The sequence below is a fragment of the Pocillopora damicornis genome, chromosome 10 (genome assembly GCF_964200805.1).
Source record: "Pocillopora damicornis chromosome 10, jaPocDami1.2, whole genome shotgun sequence".
Taxonomy (NCBI): Eukaryota; Metazoa; Cnidaria; class Anthozoa; order Scleractinia; family Pocilloporidae; genus Pocillopora; species Pocillopora damicornis.
Window position 1 is genome coordinate 21,305,351 of NC_142679.1, and position 20,057 is coordinate 21,325,407.

The 20,057-nt window shown below is 38.1% G+C and overlaps 3 protein-coding genes across 6 annotated transcripts; 2 read left to right on the forward strand and 1 right to left on the reverse strand.

The window, feature by feature from the left end:
• Positions 1 to 130: 130 nt before the first annotated feature.
• Positions 131 to 1,522, reverse strand: LOC113666689 (galanin receptor type 1). Its single transcript, XM_027182484.2, has one exon. It carries the CDS (start codon positions 1,159 to 1,161, stop codon positions 271 to 273), a length of 891 nt encoding a protein of 296 aa, XP_027038285.2. The 5' UTR covers positions 1,162 to 1,522; the 3' UTR covers positions 131 to 270.
• Positions 1,523 to 2,853: 1,331 nt separating this feature from the next.
• LOC113666688 (QRFP-like peptide receptor) lies at positions 2,854 to 5,409 on the forward strand. Of its 2 annotated transcripts, XM_089185420.1 has the most exons (3): positions 3,333 to 3,441; positions 3,634 to 3,664; positions 4,010 to 5,409. In XM_089185420.1, the coding sequence occupies exon 3, from the start codon at positions 4,056 to 4,058 to the stop codon at positions 4,989 to 4,991; it is 936 nt and encodes a 311-aa protein (XP_089041546.1). In that variant the 5' UTR covers positions 3,333 to 3,441; positions 3,634 to 3,664; positions 4,010 to 4,055; the 3' UTR covers positions 4,992 to 5,409. The 2 variants fall into 2 exon arrangements, with proteins under 2 accessions (XP_027038284.2, XP_089041546.1); XM_027182483.2 differs by lacking the exon at positions 3,634 to 3,664 and having other exon boundaries at positions 2,854 to 3,363.
• A 108-nt stretch (positions 5,410 to 5,517) lies between these two features.
• On the forward strand, positions 5,518 to 8,995 carry LOC113666672 (neuropeptide receptor 22). 3 transcript variants are annotated; one of them, XM_089185414.1, is made up of 3 exons: positions 5,518 to 5,671; positions 6,273 to 6,513; positions 7,311 to 8,995. In XM_089185414.1, the coding sequence occupies exon 3, from the start codon at positions 7,328 to 7,330 to the stop codon at positions 8,273 to 8,275; it is 948 nt and encodes a 315-aa protein (XP_089041540.1). In that variant the 5' UTR covers positions 5,518 to 5,671; positions 6,273 to 6,513; positions 7,311 to 7,327; the 3' UTR covers positions 8,276 to 8,995. The 3 variants fall into 3 exon arrangements, with proteins under 3 accessions (XP_089041540.1, XP_027038263.2, XP_089041541.1); XM_089185415.1 differs by having other exon boundaries at positions 5,529 to 5,671; positions 6,228 to 6,513; XM_027182462.2 differs by lacking the exon at positions 6,273 to 6,513.
• Positions 8,996 to 20,057: the final 11,062 nt, after the last annotated feature.

Consider the following 20,057-nt stretch of genomic DNA (forward strand, 5'->3'; position numbering starts at 1 on the left):
CTCAGACGATTGCATTAGATTGAAAGAAACAAGCATTTTAACAAGAGTTATATGAATGCAACAGGAACCCTCAATATCCCGTTCACTAATCTGGAGATCATTTTTTTTTGGTTAACAATGCAAGACCTGTACAATACGACAACTGGTTGACTCAGTTTTCGGGAAAAAAAAAAAAAAGGCATGGGTAATCGTTTCTCACAAGTGAAAACAGCAATGTTAGAAATTTCCAAGTGAATGTGGGCGAGTTATAATTGAGTTCGCCGTTCTGGCTCATTTACACTTCAGAGCCCGCCTTATTGACTGTCTAAAACGTCTACTTTGAAGTGTATACACAAAAGGATTCACTGTAGAGTTCAAACAAGTCAAAACCACTGTCCATCTGTACAAAGGCGAACCGTACACAGCGTCAGAAATGTTAAATGCCAGGATGTACAGAACTAGATTCGGCAGCCAACATACTGAATAAATAACTGTCAATGTTATGGCCATTTTAGTGACTTTCTTTGACATAAGAATGGCTCTTCTATTAAACCTTGATGATGTGGATTTCTTCAGCCACAGCTGGTGAACAATTTTCGAGTATACAATAGCCATGAAAATGACCGGCGATGCTCCGACGACACAAAACCAAACTATGCCATATAGTTTTGGAAGCAAAGGGTTTGGCCAATTTTCTATGCAGAAATTAGTTTCGCTATCGTAGGACATGATAAAAAACAACGGCAGATTGAGCAGCGAGGCAGAGGCCCAAGATAATATGACCAAACCTCGCAATTTCGCCATTGTCAACTTCTGGGTAAAAAGATGAGGTCTGACGACAACATGGCGGCGTTCAAAGGCGATGACGACAAGTGTGAAAACAGATGCGGCACCTCCGGTCCACATGAGATTTCCACCGGTGATAAAACGGCACAAGAGGTCTCCGGCAGAGCCAAGAGGATGGACAAAAAATGGGCTAAGAACGTATCTTGGAATGGCAAAGACTGCTACCATGATATCTGCCACAGCCAAGTTAAGGAAAAGAAAATCGAGGGTCGAACGACGAAATCGGAACCGCTTTCGCTGAAGAATTATCATACAAACCAGTAAGTTCCCGACGAAATCGAAGATAGAAAGTAGTGAAAACGCCACCACGAGAGCAAAGTCGTTGGCAGATAGCATTATAAATCTCGAAGCTGAAAAATCTATGACTTGTTTTTCTTTTTTTTTTAAAAAATACGTGCAACCAATTCACCGAGTTTAGGCCGGCCGTGGAAAAGTTGTTTTGGCCGATAGATATGCTGATTAGATTTGTAACAATACCCCGTGTTAATATTTAAGGAAGGTGCACTTCTGTGGGGGGATGATTTCACTAAACAAACTAGTGCTATAAATACCTATATTTAATACAGGAAGCAATTCCATTTGTTTACAAAAAAACTGAAATGTTTGTGTTTTTTTCTTTTCGCTTTCTTAGACCAAGCCACTGTTCTCTGTGGTTAAATTGATCAACTCAGGGATTGTCATGTAAAGTTGCCCTAAGAATTTTTTTAACTTGTTTATTTTTTAATTCTTTTTTGTGCAAATTACTTAACTGCGCGACAAAATTTCTGACACTCGTCAGAAACCAAATCAAGGGCTTTCGACAAATATCTATGAATAGTAATGACTGGCTACCCGTACAGGATACCCTTTTAAATGAATTGGCCAAAAAAACCGTCAATCATGAATGAATACGATAAAATTTGCTTTTTTTGCTTCATTACAGAGTCATCAGCGCTTAAAATTTCATAATCAACTCGTCTTTTCGGCAGAAGTTACGTGTAAACATATCTGCAGCGTTTCTCGTTGAGAGAAATTAAATACGATATGGATTCTGTCCACTGTTACCCATTTCTTTCCGGTATCTAAACAGAGATTCATAATTCTATGTTTTAGAGCGAAATTAAGACCCTTTGAGCTTATCTTCAATTTGGTATTTTAAATTTTTTGTTAATGAAACCCATATTTTGCACATTTTCATATCATTTGGGGATCTTTTCCAGTGATCATCAGAAGGGGATTTCACGCTGACAACGGTAATTGCTCTCTCGGACTTTTTAATGAAAAATAAACACGGCTTTTCGATTCACACACATTACGACAAATTGGTTGTGTTTATTACCGGCGTCGGCGACTACATTCAGTGTCAGAGTCATTTCCACGGAGTAAATTCTTACCACCACATTATGTCTGCTACTTTCCCAAGTCAATTACTTCATCAGTGGCTTTTGCTGCCATGTTTTTTACATGGTCCATGGATTAAGTTTCAAAACAATCGAGCCAATGATGGCTCTGTCATTTTGAGAAAATAAATGGCGTTTACAATTTCTTCTCTGCACTTATAAACCCACCTGCTGATTTTAATAAGTGGTTTTCTGACGTTTGATGACTCATTTTTAGTGCAGCTCCTATATAACTCAGTATGAAACAAAAGAATAACCTTCCTATAAAGACATCGTTTATGGAAATTTGCGAGCGTGCTCTCATTAAGTAATGTTCAGCGCCAAACAATATGGCAAAAAGAGCTTTGTGTACGTTATTAAGTTCCAATTAAGGAAACTTACAAAGCAAGGGCAAAAGGACCAGTAATGGCGTGCTTGCGGTAATCCGTGACGTCAAAAAATCAACTAGATAGCCTTTTTTGGCATTTTTCAAACGGTATCGACAGGAGATCTGTAGAAAACACCAAGTAACGTCCTCTCTGGAAGCAGATAAACCGTTCGTGTGTTGCGTGACATGACAATGATCTCGTACGTGACCAGAATCATGAATCAGCGAGGAAGATTCACACCATGCTCTCGAGAGAAACGAAATTTACATGTCAGTTGTGTTATGTAAATAAAGGGATTTTTGGGTTTCTATTCCTAGATTGCGTTTCGCGTTTCTCGTGAGTATTTCATGTAGTAAGACTGAAGGAAGTGAAATTAAGTTAACTTTGTTCAAGTCCTCTCTCAGGAACTGGTCAGTGAAGCTGAGCCAACATCTGACACGGATGATGCACGGTATTTTCCCTCAACTATTCGATTTGACGTGCAAAAGTCTTCGATGTTTTGCGTGACAAATGATTCACCTCTGAGTATAAAGGCTTTGGGCAACATGATGGCCTTGTGATGTCACTTTCTGAACGTCACGCTGTTCCTGTCTGGAATTTGAAATGTCGCTTACAGCAATCGTACTTTGAACAGTTGATTCAGCTGATTTCAGCACACATTATGCAAGTATGAGACTCATTGGTGATATTCTATGCTTTTTTCGCCGTCTTCGTCTTTCAAAAAGACTATTCTGTTGGTAAGTCTTCCTGCAGAAGAAGAAAACAACAAGGAGTCATCACTCAGATTCAAGGTAACCCACCTTGTGGAGTAGTTCATTAGCCGCCTTTTTATTGGCGTAATCTGTCGGCAATCCCTCAGATAACACAGCTCCAAGAAATTTTTCTAAGTTTACTGATTACTCTCGTGGCCGATTACGATGGGAACTGCTCGGTTTATCCGCTTAATTTTATATTGCGTCGCAGTAGTTTCTTACAAGGAATATCAATATTGGCATCCACAATTAAGTTATAACATAATCGCTATTTCAATCAAAGGTTTATAAAGCTATTACCCTGCATATGAAAGTGTTGATGTTCCCTCTTTAAACTACGGTAAGGTGTTGTTTTACGAACTTTCAGACACACGATAGCATTTCAGGTTAGAAATGTTCGTGTGCTGTCGATTGCTCTTGACGCCATTGCTCAATAAACAGTTCAAGATATTGTTAGATGAGAAACGTGTAAGGATTCCACTTTCTCGAACCAAAGTGGTTGGTTTCGCGTATTTAAATACTATCAGCCTCTTTTGCCTTAAGATAACGGAGAAAACTTGTTTGATGAAAGGTACTTGCTTTCAATTTCGTCGGGAAATTGCAATTTGTAACACCAGCTCTAGCATTATTCACCGCCGATCTTTGACATGCGTGTGTGTTTACCAAATTAATTTCACTTTTACAGGCAAAAAGCTCGCCTTGTGTTTCTGAATCGATAACTACATTGAAGCATGAACTCGACTCTATCTGCTGCAGATCTGGGCTTCGCCATTTCTTTCTCTGCGGTTGTCTTAGTAAATCTCCTTGGAAACGGATTGGTCTGCCTTGTTGTCTTCCGATTCCGTGGGATGCGAGCACCGGTCAATTACCTTCTCGTCAACTTAGCTGTTTCAGATATGATGATAGCGCTATTCATCATTCCAGATTACGTGGTAAATTGGGCTTTTCGACACCCTCATGGTAACACAGGTGACTATCTCTGTATATGGCTAACTGGCGGTAACTTGATTTGGGTTGGAATGGCAGCATCCACTTCTTCATTGGTCGTGTTGTCCTTTGAGCGCTATTTCGCGGTTATCTACCCCCTCGACAAACGCTGGCGCCTTACTAATCAACGATTGGCAGTTTCAATTCTCACTGGCTGGCTCTATGCAATTATTTTCAACTTGCCTTTGTTTTTCGTGGTGAGGCATAGCGATGAAAAAATACATTGCCCTGAACTCTGGTCAAATCACGAAAAATTGCGGGAAGCGTACACACTTGGGTGTCTGTTTGGGTTTGGTTTAATTCCGATGGCAATTATTGGATTTGTTTACTTTAGGATTCTACGTAAGCTCTGGAAAGGACGACGTGTCCGTGCTACTTTAATCTCGGACCAGGTGCGAATCCGAGCTATTCGGAAAGTGACCAAAATGGCCATAGTCGTAACTATAGTGTATGGAGTCTGTCGGTTGCCAAATTTGGTGCTATACGTGTTGCAACCGTTTGAGTCGATTTACGATTATGACTCGCCGTCATACATCAGCACAGTACTTCTTGTGGGCCTCAACTCAGCCATGAATCCATTTATTTACGCCCTTCATAGTGCACACTTCCGCCATCACATCAAGTTGGCTCTTCGTTGCAGTCAATTCCAGCCAGCAGACTATGTTCCAGTCCCACCGTAGAACTGTGAGGAAACCTTCTAAGGTCTTCAGTTCAGTTGGTTAGTGGAAGTCTGTTAACCACAACTCAATGACTGACTGTCAATATTGGAGAAATAGCCAGTAGCGAATGAACACTGCACAAGTACGGAAAAAATTTCCGAGAAGCGTAGCGCGCGCAGCCGACTGGTTAAACAGGATTTTTTCACAGAACGAAGTAACCCAGAGTCCAAATAACCGTACAACATCTCAGGATATTTGCACTCTATTCTCCCGTTATTTGTAGTCTATTTTGTGTAGTTGGATAATAAATGATAACTATTCAGGCAGTTTCAATCTATTGACCGTGCACAAGAAAAACATGGGACCGTGTAGGAGTGCTCATGATAGTTGTATAGCTGAAAATAACAAAATATAAAAACCCCACCCATAAGCTGATCAATCAGTCCGTTTGAGGGAAAATGTAAATCAATCTTAATTATTTATACCTTACATGTCAATCATATTCGGGAGTAAAGGTTAAAGAAACCGGAATATGATGCCTAACTTTAGTCACGCTCGTCAGCTTATTGTCACGCTATTACGACAGCATGCCTTATCATGAATATGTATCTTGCTTAAATCATGCTTAAGCGGTCATGCTTGTGCAGTCCTGCAGAAATCGAAATTTTACAGTGAACATTTTCTATCCTGATCGAAACAAGGTAAGTGTGCAGTAACTTAGCTAATAAACATGAGTACATCGCTTAGAGGGAACAAAGTCTAATTTCCGGTCGAACAGCACGTTTAGTAAAGGAACTTATCGGCCCAAATCACTGCGCTCATTACAAATTCATACCATGTTTATCCGCTTCTTCTTCGCTGCAAAAACTTCGAGTCGTTCAAATTTCGAAAGAAGATTAAGTGTTGCTCATGGCGTACAGTTTTGAGACAAAACTAAAGAACTTCGACGTGTCCATCTGCTACATAACACGTAAGACACTTTGCTATCGTAATTCTTGTATAATTTAAATGTTTAAACTTTCAATCCGGTATTCCGACTTCAAGCACAATAACTGTCAGAATCGCTTGGCTCTTTCCAAGTCTCATAGAAGTATGATTAGACAATTTGTAATATAAACCGGAAACTTAAGGAGAAACATCGTGCTGTGGATCATAAAACAGCGCGACACGACAAAAATATCACAAAAGTAACACTATTTCCGCGTTACTTGATTGCGCTCGGTTGTTAAGAATATGACTATTGTTAAATCTCGTCAGCTCAAAGTTTTTGTCTGGCCCTTTCCTCTACAACTCATCGCATAGGTACTTAGGTACGATTTCGCATACTTCCTCTTGAACGAGTCTTCACTCAAACCAGGCTGTCATCTCCCAAATTAAAGAGAGCATAGCAGGGAATTCCGAGAACTGGTATTTTTCACCTTCACATGAGAACATCTGGTCGTTTTGCGATGGAGCTGTCTACCTAGTGAATTGTTGTAAGCTCCGGCGACTGAAGTTTCAGCGAAATTCGCCACTTTCGAGATTGGTGTTCGATGATCCAAAAGTAAGTTGTGACATTTCAATTAATTTTTGTGGTGTTATTTAAAGTAACTTGTGATTAACAGCTGCATAAAATATCATTAACACATCGTTATTACTTGTATAAATAAAAGTTGACTGTTCGGATACTCGCGTGAATTTCAACCTTATTGAGCCTCACTGTGTGGTGTGGTCAGCAGCACAATTGTTCATGTAACTCTGCAGGAAGAGTCTTTCTCCGTTTGTGTTTGGGGCATCCACTCTCTTTTTTTGCTTTGGTATGAGGTATTTCCATATCATGATGAGGGTATGAATTATCTTGTTTTTCGGTGCATTGACACAAGACAACAATCCGAAGAAATTGTAGTTCTTTGGCATAATTTTACAATTTTAAAATATATTGCAATCTCGTGGTGAAGATGGGTTCAGAATCCTAGACGGCCTTAAAGCAGAGTTCAAGCAACCTATCAATGAAAAGCTGAGACTTCAAAAAGGTCCTCCAAGAAAATGTTGCTTACGAGTATCTTAAATCATAAAATACACCATTAAGTCATGAGCTTGACGTGTTTTCTAATTCTTACCACTTTAGTCGGCCGAACAGGAAACATTTTGTTTAACGTTTTTTATGCAAGCAAAGGCAAGCGAGAGACGAACGCGAAGAAAGTGCGAAACAAACGCAAGAAAAGCGCGAGACGAACGCGAGGAAAATGCGAGGCGCACGCGCAGAGTAAGACTTCAGCGAGGGGTAGGGGGGAAATTGACCTGATAGACGCCAAAAATAAGGCCTGTTCTGCAGGTTAATTATTACCTCTACTTTTGCAGTTCTGCAAGGTCACACCATGACTTCTATGACGTCATTGGACTTGGGTCTCACCGTTGCTTTCTCTGTGGTGGTTATAGTGAATCTCGTGGGAAACACCGTAGTATGCCTGGTTGTGTTCCGATACCATGGAATGAGAGCACCGGTCAATTACCTTCTTGTGAACCTAGCGGCCTCAGATATCATGGTGGCGCTTTTTATCATTCCAGTTTACGTCATCAAGTGGGCGTTTCACCACCCGTCAGGTACTGCAGGGGATTTCCTGTGCAAGTTTATAACTGGAGGGAATTTCATCTGGATTGGTGGAGCTGCATCAGCATTCTCATTGGTAGTTGTCGCTATTGAGCGTTATTTCGCTGTTGTTTACCCCTTTGGCGATCGTTGGCGACTTACAAATCGTCGATTAATCCCAATTGTAATCATTGGTTGGCTTTACGCCATAATCTACAACCTGCCCCTGTTTTTTGTTATTCGATATGATAAACACGGCTTAACTCATTGCCCGGAACACTGGCCGAATGAACATCTGGCGAAAGCTTTCACAATTACTTGTTTTTTTGTTTACGGTGCTATTCCCATGGGAGCCATGGTAGTTTTATATGTAAAGGTGCTCTGCAATCTCTGGAATAGAGGAAATCCCAATAACTTAGGGGTCACTGAGCAAGCGCGAATCAGATCAAGGCTGAAAGTGACAAAAATGGTTTTCGTGGTGAGTTTAATGTACACAGTATGCTGGTTACCTAACCTGGTGTTATATATGTTGTCTAAGTATGAGCCAGAAGTGTATGCATATGGCTCAGTTCCTTATATCATATCAGTAGTACTCGTTGGCGTCAATTCAGCCATAAATCCCTTTATTTACGCTCTTCATAGTAGTAAATTTCGCCAACACATTAAAGGAACCTTTTGTTGCAGAACATTTCGGTCAGAAAATTTCGTTGATTCTAAACTCACTGCTTCCCTGTAACGCCCCCGTCCCTGGTAATAATTATTGTAACTTCTACGAATCTGTATTAGAAATTACATTAGACAATTTGTAATTATACAGATTGTCACACGAAATCTTTGTAAATAAGTAAAGACTTTGTTCAGACACGGTGTTTCCAAAGGTTAAAAAACCCAATTACACTGACTAATAAAAAGCTAAGTGTAAGTAATTAAATGAAAGAACCTGCTTTACAGGTTGCCATGTATATGTAAGATAGTGCTAGATGATCTTGCTTTAGAGAGTGTGGTTTTTTATTCAATTTTGAAATCATTAGGAGGGTTTGATTGTTTTATCTCTTTCGGCAGGCTATTCCATCACACAGCCCCGCTATAGCTTAAACTTTGTTTATAATTATGAGAGAGAGGCTGTGAAATGGATAGCTTGCATTCAGCATTTTCGACTGAGTTTGTACGTCAAGGCTAAGCTGCACGGACAAAATCGAGAACTCAGATATAATTTGGAGTTTGATTGTTTACGATGTTGTACATCAATTGCTTTACTTACGGTTCGTTGATGATAATGTGTTAACAATATGTTTTAGTGGATAAGGGCTATAAAAGCAATATTTTGACTGTCTCAAAATTACCACTTTCTTGTTTTACCTAAATGGTTGTTCAGGCATCACAAGTGTGTTTGTCACAAGCAGAGGCGTTACTCAGCGCTGTCCTACTTAGCTAATAATAAATTTAATTATTGCAACACAACGATTATTATTTGTCTCTAATGTTTTATCTCAGTGTAATTTTCTGAGTCAGAATTCGAAAAAAATCCTTTTGATACTTCAAAAAAACCCATTTAAAGCAGGAGTTTATGCTTACTAGAATGGTCAGTCTTCAGAAGAGCACAGAAATTTTTCCAGAAAAAATCATTTTGAATTTGAGTCTTCACCAAGGCAAGGTCAATCTCTGAAGAAGAATTAGGATATTATGAGCATTTTAAAAAACAAATACCCATTCTTGGATGAAGGACAGAAATTCCTTAGAGAAGAAACACAAAATGACATTCTTCTCAAACACTAAAGACTGTGAGCTCCTGGTCTAATGACTCCCATCTAGCACTTAACTCGAAAAAGATAAAGACGATGTTGCTGTCCACAAACCAGATGTCACATGTACGTAGTTTTGATAAGAATCGACCAGCTATTACGATCTCAGATAGTACATTAGAATATGTAAATGTAAGTAAGCTTCTTAGTGTCCATTTCCACCAGCATCTTGATTGAGATAAGCACGTGCGTGCATGAGCTGTTACGGAACAATACAAACAATAAGAAAACTTAAGAACTTTATTTATTTAGACTTTGACTTCCCAACATTACTGTACTGTTCTCCATGCATCCCCTACGGTGCTGACTTGATTGCACAACAATCAGTAGCTCTTTACGTTCTAAATCATTTTCTTTATTCTCCTAAAATTAATGCTTAATCAGGGTAACATTGTGAGGAGAAATTTTATAGATGCTTGTAACTCTTAGGGTTTAAAGAGTTAAATCTAAGTAAAGTTGTTATCTTGAAAGGTAATTTCGCTCTTATCTCGGTTACTGCTGCACCCCTCTGTTCTAAATGGCTATTATGCACTTATGCTGTTTTGATTGTCTATTCCTGACTCTAGTAAGTTCGTGGACGTTGAAGTGGCACTTCGGAGTCGAATGTAGCATTTGATGAATAAAATTCGGATATCGGGTGTTCACAGGAGACTTACAAGTCGAAAGTCGTAAATTAGAAGTGCGATACCGGAGGTTATAAATTTATACGTCAATGGTCGGAAGTAAATTATCTGTCAATGATCGGAAGTAAAACTCCGAACTGCGAATTCGAATGTCTGAAATCCGAAGTCTGAAGTCGGAAATTAGAAGTCCGAAGCCGAAAATCGGAAAATTGAAAGTCGATTGTCGGAAATAATCTTGAAGCCCAAAATAAAGTCAGCAAGAGTCCATTTAGATAAGATAGGCACAGATGTAAAATATTTCAGGGATGGGTTGAAGTTGAGTCTTGTGTATTTTTTTGTTTATAATTGATTTACTTTAGCTGTTTCATCTTTATTCCTTTATTCATAAGTTTTAGGTTGATCTATTTATCCTTTATTTTCTTGGCAAACTTATATATTCCATTACTTATCATTATCCTTTTCGACGATCATATAATACGTATCAAGACTCTGAAACTTTAAAAACTGCTACCTCCTTGATGATCAGATTATACATAAACATTGCAACGATTACACCGCTTCCTTGTTGATAACAACTTGATGCATAAACACCGCAACTTGAAAAGTTGCGGTGTTTATGTTTCCTAGTTAAAAAACACAATGCATAGAAAGAAAGCGCGACTTTTAAACTCCTTGCTCGTTGGCAAACGCATGATGCATAGGCACCCCAACTTTTAAACTGCTTCCTTGTTGACAAACACATGATGCATAGGCACCACAACTTTTAAACTGCTTCCTTGTTGAACAACACATGATGCATAGGCATCACAAATTTTAAACCACTTCTTCGTTGATAACAACATGCTGCAAAGCATGATGCAAAGAGACCACAAATTTTCAATTCCTTCCTTGCTGACAAACCACAATTTTTAAACTGCTTCTTTGTTGATAAACACATGATGCATAGAGACACAACTTTTAAATTCCTTCCTAGTTGACAAACGCATGATGCAGACACCACAATTTTTAAACTGCTTCCTTCTTGATAAACACATGATGCATAGAGACCAAAACTTTTAAATTCCTTCCTAGTTGACAAACGCTTGATGCAGACACCACAATTTTTAAAACTGCTTCCTTGTTTATAAACACTTGATGCATAGACACCACAACTTTTTAACTCTTTTCTTGTTGAGAAAAGCATGATGCATAGAAACCGCCACTTTTAAATTCCATCCTAGTTGACAAACACATGATGCATAGACACCACAACTTTTAAACCACTTCTTTGTTGATAACAACATGATGCATAAAGACCACAACTTTTAAATTCCTTCCTAGTTGACGATCGCATGATGCATAGACACCACATTTTTAAAACTGCTCCCTTGTTGATAAACACAGGATGCATAGACACCACAACTTTTAAATTCCTTCCTGATTGACAAACACGATGCATAGAAAGCGTAACTTTCAAACTCCTTCCTTGTTGACAAACGCATGATGCATAGACACCACAACTTTTAAACTGCTTCCTTGTTGACAAACACATGATGCATAGACACAACAACTTTCAAACTCCTTTGAAACTGCAACTTTTAAACTCCTTCTTAGTTGAGAAATGCACGATGCATAGAAACCATAACTTTTAAACTACCTCTCTGTTGGTAGCAACATTATGCATAGAAACCACAACTTTTAAATTACATCCTTGTTGACAAATACATGATGCATAGAAACCACAACTCTTAAATTGCTTCTTTGTTGTCGTGGGTATGATGTATTGATATCACAACTTTTGAATTGCTTCCTTGTTGGCAAACACATGATGCATAGACACTGCAACTTTTAAACTGCTTCCTTGTTGACAAACGCATGATGCGTAAAAACCACAATTATTGAACTGCTTCCTAGTTGTCAAAGAAGTAAAAGGTGGGTTCAATCCAAACCCTGCAAAGAAAAGCACCTGGAACGAAATAGAGAAGAAGAATGTCGTATCACGGAGGCAAAGACACATGAGACACAGACTGTCAGTTTGAACAAAGTTTCACCTGATTAGCAGAAGCAATGTAGATTAATTTGATTCAAAGATTTTATTTTATCACACATTCAGTTAACAATGTTTTTCACTCTTATCCGTGCGTGTCAATGAGTGTGTTTCATGAGTTCGAGCCTTTGTAGGCTGTGAGTTTCGAATTCTAACTTTAATAGGATAAGAGCAAGTATGTCTGTACTAACAGTTTTCGAACACAGTGCTTCATTTCGTCGACTGAAACCTTTGATTGATCATGTGGACACAATTTTGTTCTGCGGCGGAAAAGGAGCTCGTAGCAAAAATGTCTAACCTTTTTTTTTTAAAAGACATTATAGTTTTTGTTATTACTGTTTTTGTTTCTTTTCTTTCAACTTGAGAAAATAAGTGGTTGGTGGTTTTTCTTATCCCGTTACTCTAGCATAACATCTACGTTACCCTTTGCTTTCTGTGATTGAATTTGTCCTCCTTGGGTAAGTTGCATTGTGCTTTTCAAACTGAAAAGAAGAATATTTAAGGTAAATGAATTGTGCCACAGTTGCAGTAATCAACGTATGCAAAGGATGGTATTTAGCTACAGCGAACATCTTCACTATAACTACAGAGATAAACGTATTCTATAACTTATACAGCTTGTACATACTCCTTCAACAATCGGTGTATCTCATTCTTACCTGAACAGCTAAGCAGCACTCTTTGCATGCACACCTTTTCTGATTAGTCCCCTTCATATTGCTTCCTGCCTTGAATACCAACTTGATTTGGGCAAACATTTCATGCCACCAAGAAGCAAACACAATACAATGCTAAGTATGAGATAAGAAAAATAACTGCACGAGATTTGTATAATTTAGCTAGTGGAGTATCTGACAGCAAAATTGGTAAATCTGAGGTTTGAATCCTCATGAAAGTCAACCGGAACTTTCATTTCACACGTTAAACGTGACAGTAATTTCCTAAAGAGTTCGACAAACAAATTTTTTTCTCTCAACTCAGTTGATAGAGCATTTCGTACCAATATTGCAAAGTCTGAGGTTTGAATTCTCTCAGTGAGTTTACCATTAAATTTATCTTTCCACTTTATCATAAAAGCAGTTTGTAGCCATTTGGAATGAGGTTTGAATCCTCACAAATGGTTCACTCAAATTTCTTCCTCTGCCCGGCTGGTAGAGCAGATGGTGAAGTTTTAAGGTCTAAGGTTTGAATCCTTATTGTCATTGATAGCAAAATCGGTAGATCTGAGGTTTGAATCCTCATGAAAGTCAACTAAAACTTTCATTTCACACGTTTCACGTGACTGTAATTTCCTAAAGAGTTCGACACACATTTTTGTCTCTCAACTCAGTTGATAGAACATTTGATACCGATATTGCAAAGTCTGAGGTTTGAATCCTCTCAGTGAGTTTACCTTTAAATTTGTGTTTCTACTCTGCCATAAAAGCAGTTTGTAGCCACTCGAAATAAAGTTTGAATTCTCACAAATGGTCCACTCAAATTTCTTTTTCTGCCCGGCTAGTAGGGCAGATGGTGAAGTCTTAAGGTCTAAGGCTTGAATCCTTATAGTCATTGGTAGAAAAATCGGTAGATCTGAGGTTTGAATCCTCATGAAAGTCGACCAGAAACTTTTATTTCACATGTTTAACGCGTAATGTCTTACAAAGGTCGACCCACAATGTTTTCCTCAGCTTGATCCAACTTGTCCCATGAGAAGGATGTGGCTTTGTCTGAAACAAGATCTTCGAGCTGAAAAAGAAGATCGCTCCAATTCATGACTTGTGCCGATAGACTTCCACATAAAATTGAAACCTTTTAAACTCAATTTCTACTTGTCGTGAACATTCAAAATATATATATATATTCCAAAAAAAAGTCTCAAATAGGAAAAGAACATGAATAAATAACTAGAAATTTGAAAAAGAAGAAAAATATGCCTTCTGCATGCAAAGCTGCATATCTTTTCTTCTTGTAGCAGATCAAGAGTAATTCTTAAAGGAATTTCCTCTGATCAATGTAACTAGCAGTAGCAAGGAATTTCAAAATGTTTCTTTGTTTTGGTTTGATTCTTGTATTTTGTGGTCAATTTAAACACTTTTCCGTGTTATATGTGAAGCTTTTAAATATGATCTTTATCTTAATCTTTCTTCTTTTCCAAAAATTCCCCTTTTTATGATTGTAACTAAAATATACTTACAGTTCTCCATCAGTTTTGATTCAAAATTTCAGTTGTATATTTGATATCTGCACTTAAGGATAGCGAGTTTAATGCTTTTGGGACCGCTCAACCATACTTCATGAATTTTTGATATCTCGTATACAATCCTGACCTGATCAGGTAAGCAGCTCTCATCATGTGTAAAGCCTTGTTGTTTGGTCACCCAGATCGCTGGCTTGAAAACCAACTTGAACTGATCAGGTGTTTCCTTCCAGCAAAGAACAAAACTGCGTCTGTATAACCTGTTGATCACACACTCAAGAAGCAAACGAAATGCAAAAAAAAAACAACAACAATAACTGAACGAGTTTTGTATACCTCAGCAGGTAGAGTATATAACAGCAAACCGGTAGATCTGAGGTTTGAATCCTCATGAAAGTCGACTAGAAACTTTCATTTCACACGTTTAACGTGTAATTTCTCACTAAAGGTCGACCAACACCTTTCAATCTCAGCTCAGCTGGTAGAGCATTTGATACCGATATTGCAAAGTCTGAGGTTTGAATCCTCATGTAAATTTATGTTGCCTTTCTACTCTGCCGTAAGAGTATTGTGTAACGACTTTGAATGAGGTTTGAATCCTCACAAATTTTCTACCTAAATTTCTTCTTCTGCCCGGCATGTAGAGCAGATGGTGTAGTATTAGGGTCTAAGGTTTGAATCCTTATGGTCATTGACAGCAAATCGGTAGATCTGAGATTTGAATCCTAATGAAAGTCGACCAGAACTTTCATTTCGTACGTACAATTGAACGTCTAATTTCTTACTAAAGGTCGACCAACACTTTTTTCTCAGCTCAGTTGGTAGAGCATTTGCTACCGATGTTGCAAAGTCTGAGGTTTGAATCCTCTCAGTGAGTTTATCCTAAACTTTGTCTTTCTACTCTGCCGTAAGAGCATTGTTTAGCGATTTTGAATGAGGTTTGAATCCTCACAAATGGTCTACTCATATTTCTTCTTCTGCCCGGCTTATAGAGCAGATGGTGAAGTTTTAAGGTCTAAGGTTTGAATCCTTATGGACACTGATCCAGCTGGGTTTTTTTCTGTATAAACGAAGCGTGTATACGTCAGCAGGTGGAGTATCTGACAGCAAAATCGGTAGATCTGAGGTTTGAATCCTCATGAATGTCGACCAGAAACTTTCATTTTACATGTCTAACGATTAATTTCTTACGAAGGTCGAACCACAATGTTTTTCTCAGCTCAGCTAGTAGAGCATTTGATACCGATATTGCAAGGTGTGAGGTTTGAATCCTCACGTGAGTTTACCCAGAAGTTTGTTGCGCAATGTTTCTGAGACATAACAGATTTTGGACTGCACAACATAGACAATTAGCTATTGTGGCCCCTCTCAATTTAAGCTCTGGAAGCTTCAGTCGCCGTCATTGTGTTCTACGAATGCTATAATATTTTACGTGATTTAGTTAAGAAGGAGATACTCCTTTAACCGGCTATACTTCTTTGTATTCTTTGACTTCGAATGTCCATGTGCCGGAGAAAAATAACAAATACAATCCCCGCTTGAATACTGACACAGTCCTCTGGTGGTTACAGCCGACACCTGAAATGGGTCTGGCCTCCGGGTTTGAGACCTATTTAACGGCTTATTGCTCATATCAAAAAAAAAAAGTAAAAAATCAAAAACATATAAACAAAACCGATACGAGCTTATGCCGAGGTACCAGAGGGTGAGACCGAAGTATGGGCAATCTGCACTGCACCTCTCCTCGGGACGTGAAAATAAACAAGCACTGAGTGAAGCGCACGAAACCCTCCACCCAGCTGGGATCGCCTTGTTTGGGCTGACTGCTTGAGGTTCGAATCCTCACAAGGGACCCAGATTGTAATTTTGCTATCCTTTTACTATCCTATATAAGGTACCTTTAGCCCTTTGTGATCCAACTCGTCCCATGGGAAGGATGTGGCTTTGTCTGAAACAAGATCTTCGAGCTGAAAAAGAAGATTGCTGGAAGTAAATGACTTCTGCCGATAGACTTACACATAATATTGAAACCTTTTAATCTCAATTTTTACCTTTCATGAATATTCAAAAAATAAATATTTAAAAAAAAATCGGGAAGTCTCAAATAGGAAAAAAACATGAATAAATGACTAGAAATTTGAAAGAGAGGGGAAATATGTCTTCTGCATGCAAAGCTGCATTTCTTTTCTTTTTGTGGCACATCAAGTGAAATTCTTACAGAAATTTCTTTGGATCAGTGTAACCAGCAATAGCAAGGAATATCAATTCCATATAAATGTTTCTTTGTTTTGGTTAATATTTTTAATTTTGCTATTAATTTATCATTTTCGTGTTAAATGTGAAGCTTTTAAATATGGTCTTTAACTTAATCTTTCTTCTTTTCCAAAAATACTCATTTCATGATTGTTACTGAAATATAGTTGCAGTTCTCCATCAGTTTTGATTCAAAATTTCAGTTGTATATTTGATATCTGTACTTAAAAATAGCGAGTTTAATGCTTTTGGGACAGTTCAACCATACTTCATGAATTTTTGATATCTTTAATATAATCCTGACCTGATCAGGTAAGCAGCTCTCATCAGGTGTAAAGTCTTGTTGTTTGGTCACCCAGATCGCTGGCTTGAAAACCAACTTGAATTGATCAGGTGTTTCCCTCCAGCAAAGAACAAAACTATATCTGTACAACCTGTTGATCATACACTCAAGTAGAAAACGAAATGCAAATAAAAGAACAATAGCTGAACGAGTTTTTTATACCTCAGCAGGTAGAGTATATAACAGCAAACCGGTAGATCTGAGGTTTGAATCCTCATGAAAGTCGACCAGAAACTTTCATTTCACACGTTTAACTTGTAATTTCTTAGCAAAGGTCGACCAACACTTTTTTTTTCTCAGCTCAGCTAGTAGAGCCTTTGATACCGATATTTGCAAAGTCTGAGGTTTGAATCCTCACGTGAGTTTACTCTGAACTTTGTCTTCCTACTCTGCCGCTAAAGCATTGTGTAGCGACTTTCACTGAGGTTTGAATCCTCACAAATGGTCTACCCAAATTTCTTCTTCTGCCCGGTTTGTAGAGCAGATGGTGAAGTTTAAAGGTCTAAGGTTTGAATCCTTATGGTCACTAACCCTGCTGGGTTTTTTTCTGTATAAACGAAGGATGTATACGTCAGCAGGTGGAGTATCTAACAGCAAAATCGGTAGATCAGAGGTTTGAATCCTCATGAAAGTCGACTAGAAACTTTCATTTTACACGTCTTGCGTGTAATTTCTTACTAAAGGTCGATCAACACATTTCAATCTCAGCTCAGCTAGTAGAGCATTTGATACCGATATTGCAAAGTCTGAGGTTTGAATCCTCTTGTAAATTTACGTTATATTTCTACTCTGCCGTACGAGTATTGTGTAATGATTTCGAATGAGGTTTGAATCCTCACAAATGTTATACCCAAATTTCTTCTTCTGCCCGTCATGTAGAGCAGATGGTGAAGTTTTAAGGTCTAAGGTTTGAATCCTCATGGTCATTAACAGCAAAATAGGTAGATCTGAGGTTTGAATCCTCATGAAAGTCGACCAGAAATTTTCACTTGACACTTTTGACAAATCTCAGATTGAAATTATATTTCTTTCACCATTACATATAAGGTACCATTAGTGTTTCGTGATCCAACTTGTCCGTGGGGATTGAAATGCCTCTTACAATGACACGATACTAAAGCTGAAAAAGAAGATTGCTTGAGGTAAATAACGTGTGCTGAAAGATTTCCACGAAAAATTGTTATCACTTAAACTCTCTTTCCCTCTGTTGTAAACAATCGATACTAAACATTTGAGAGACTACTGTAGTTCCGTGAGATGAGCTGTATGGATAAATTTCTAAGAATTAGAAATAGAGGGAAAGTATGCTAATCAGAAAAGTTTATTTAACTGTCAGTCCAAAGGATGCTTCATTTGATCAGTAAGGTGCAACTAAGGTTAATTTATGAAAATTTTGTTTTTTGTTTTTTCTTTGCTCTCTATATTGTACTGACTGAAAAAGGATTTTCACGCTTTTTTTTTCTTTTCTTTTTTCTCAAGAAATTATACAATCAACTTTCTCGTGAGCGGACATCCTCGGGAATTAAAATAGTGTCCGTTGGTAGAATTGCCCCTCTACGTGAATCATGCGAGCGGACACCAGAGAAAAATAGGGTGGATGTCTGCTTACAGGCGAGTGTAAATGATGTCATAAGAATAGACAGGTTGCTTTCTTGTGGACAAATGGAGATTTGACAAAACCGATCCCCGCTGTCCTATTGCCCTGTCAAAGGTTTTTTGGTTGATTTACATATTTGCATTAAAGACAAATTTCACTGCTGAGAATCAATTAGTTTGCATGGGGTATCCACCTACGAGAAAGCGTGAACAAAAGAAAAAAATCAAATTTTTGCTATCGAGAGTGTCCGCTTCCACTTACGAGAGAATGTTCGCTTACGGGAATGTATAAATACAGAGTTTGACTAAGAGGCACAACAGGAATTGAAAAAAGTGTCCTTAGGTAGAGCTGTCCGCTTACGAAAGGGCAATTATTGGAAATTTGACTGTAGTCTGTATATATATATATATTCCATGATCGCCACTGATTATCACCTTATTACAAATAATGTCTCTACTGCAACTTTAGAGGTGTCCATATCCTAACTCCGGAGCAGAATATTTAGCTAATTTAAAGACAAATTTAGAACTAATAGGTTACTCTTTTGAAGTTCAAAACGCAATTATAGGTTTACATTTTTTTGCATGATTTTTTTTTTTGCAGAGATAAAATTTATACGGTTTCTGAAGCTAACTCCTCCTTTAAGAAAAAAACTTACTTTTGAGTCCTTTTGGCTTTCTTCAGGAGCACATCCGTGGTACATTGAGTCTCAATCTCTCTCTTTCTCTCTCTCTCTTGCAGTTCATAACTTCCAACAATCCACGAGGAAGATAAATAGCACAGACTGAAGAGCTTCAGTTGTTCGAATGACCAAGAACATTAACTTCGGTCGCATTCTTTCCATATGAAGAGTGCCCGCTCTGGTAATCACGCACACATTCAGTGGCTCTGTTCCAACTAGAACCGGCTGTATCTTATTACTGATAACCTTCAACAAAATGGAAGAAAGTTACATTTGTGAAAATTAAAAATAACCTTTAATCCATCACAATTGTACTTTCATGAAATATTGAAGACATTAGTGAGAGACAAGATAAACGATGTTTCGTCATTCGAATACGTCTACTAAGTTGCTGATAAAACGTTGGTGATTTTGTGTAAAATAAGATTTAGGTATTGATATTTCTAATGGTATCGAAATATAGGAATGAATACGTATTAGGCGACAAACATTGAATCGTAAAGTCATTGTGCGAACCCCCTGCCCATCTATGTATAACACTAGCATTCTATTCCTTTGGTGTAAAATTTAATCACGTCGCTACTTTCTAATAACTTATACTGTTGTGTCTTTTACCATGTTGTAACCTGGAGGTCCAGAGTTCTACGTCAGAGTCCTTCTCCTCTCGTGTCAACCATTTTATCAAACAATTCACACCAGCCCAAGGTTGTTTAGAGTTGTGAGTTGTTGATATCTTGGTGAAGTGAAGCTCCGAAGTGTGATCAGTTCGCTGCAGTTTTACCATAAAAGTTTTTGACAAACTCTTGGAAGTCTCATCTTGGCTGTTAGGGACTGCGCGATAATTTTAACTGTATTCCACAAGAAATAATTAAGACGTCTTAGAAATGTAATAGTAACATGAAAGATTTCGTTAGACCGTACTCAGTTTTTCAGTTTCAGAAACTAAGGCCGTTGAAAATTTGAAAATGATCAGATCGGCTAAGCTAGACAGTAAAAAAGGTTGTTGGAATTCA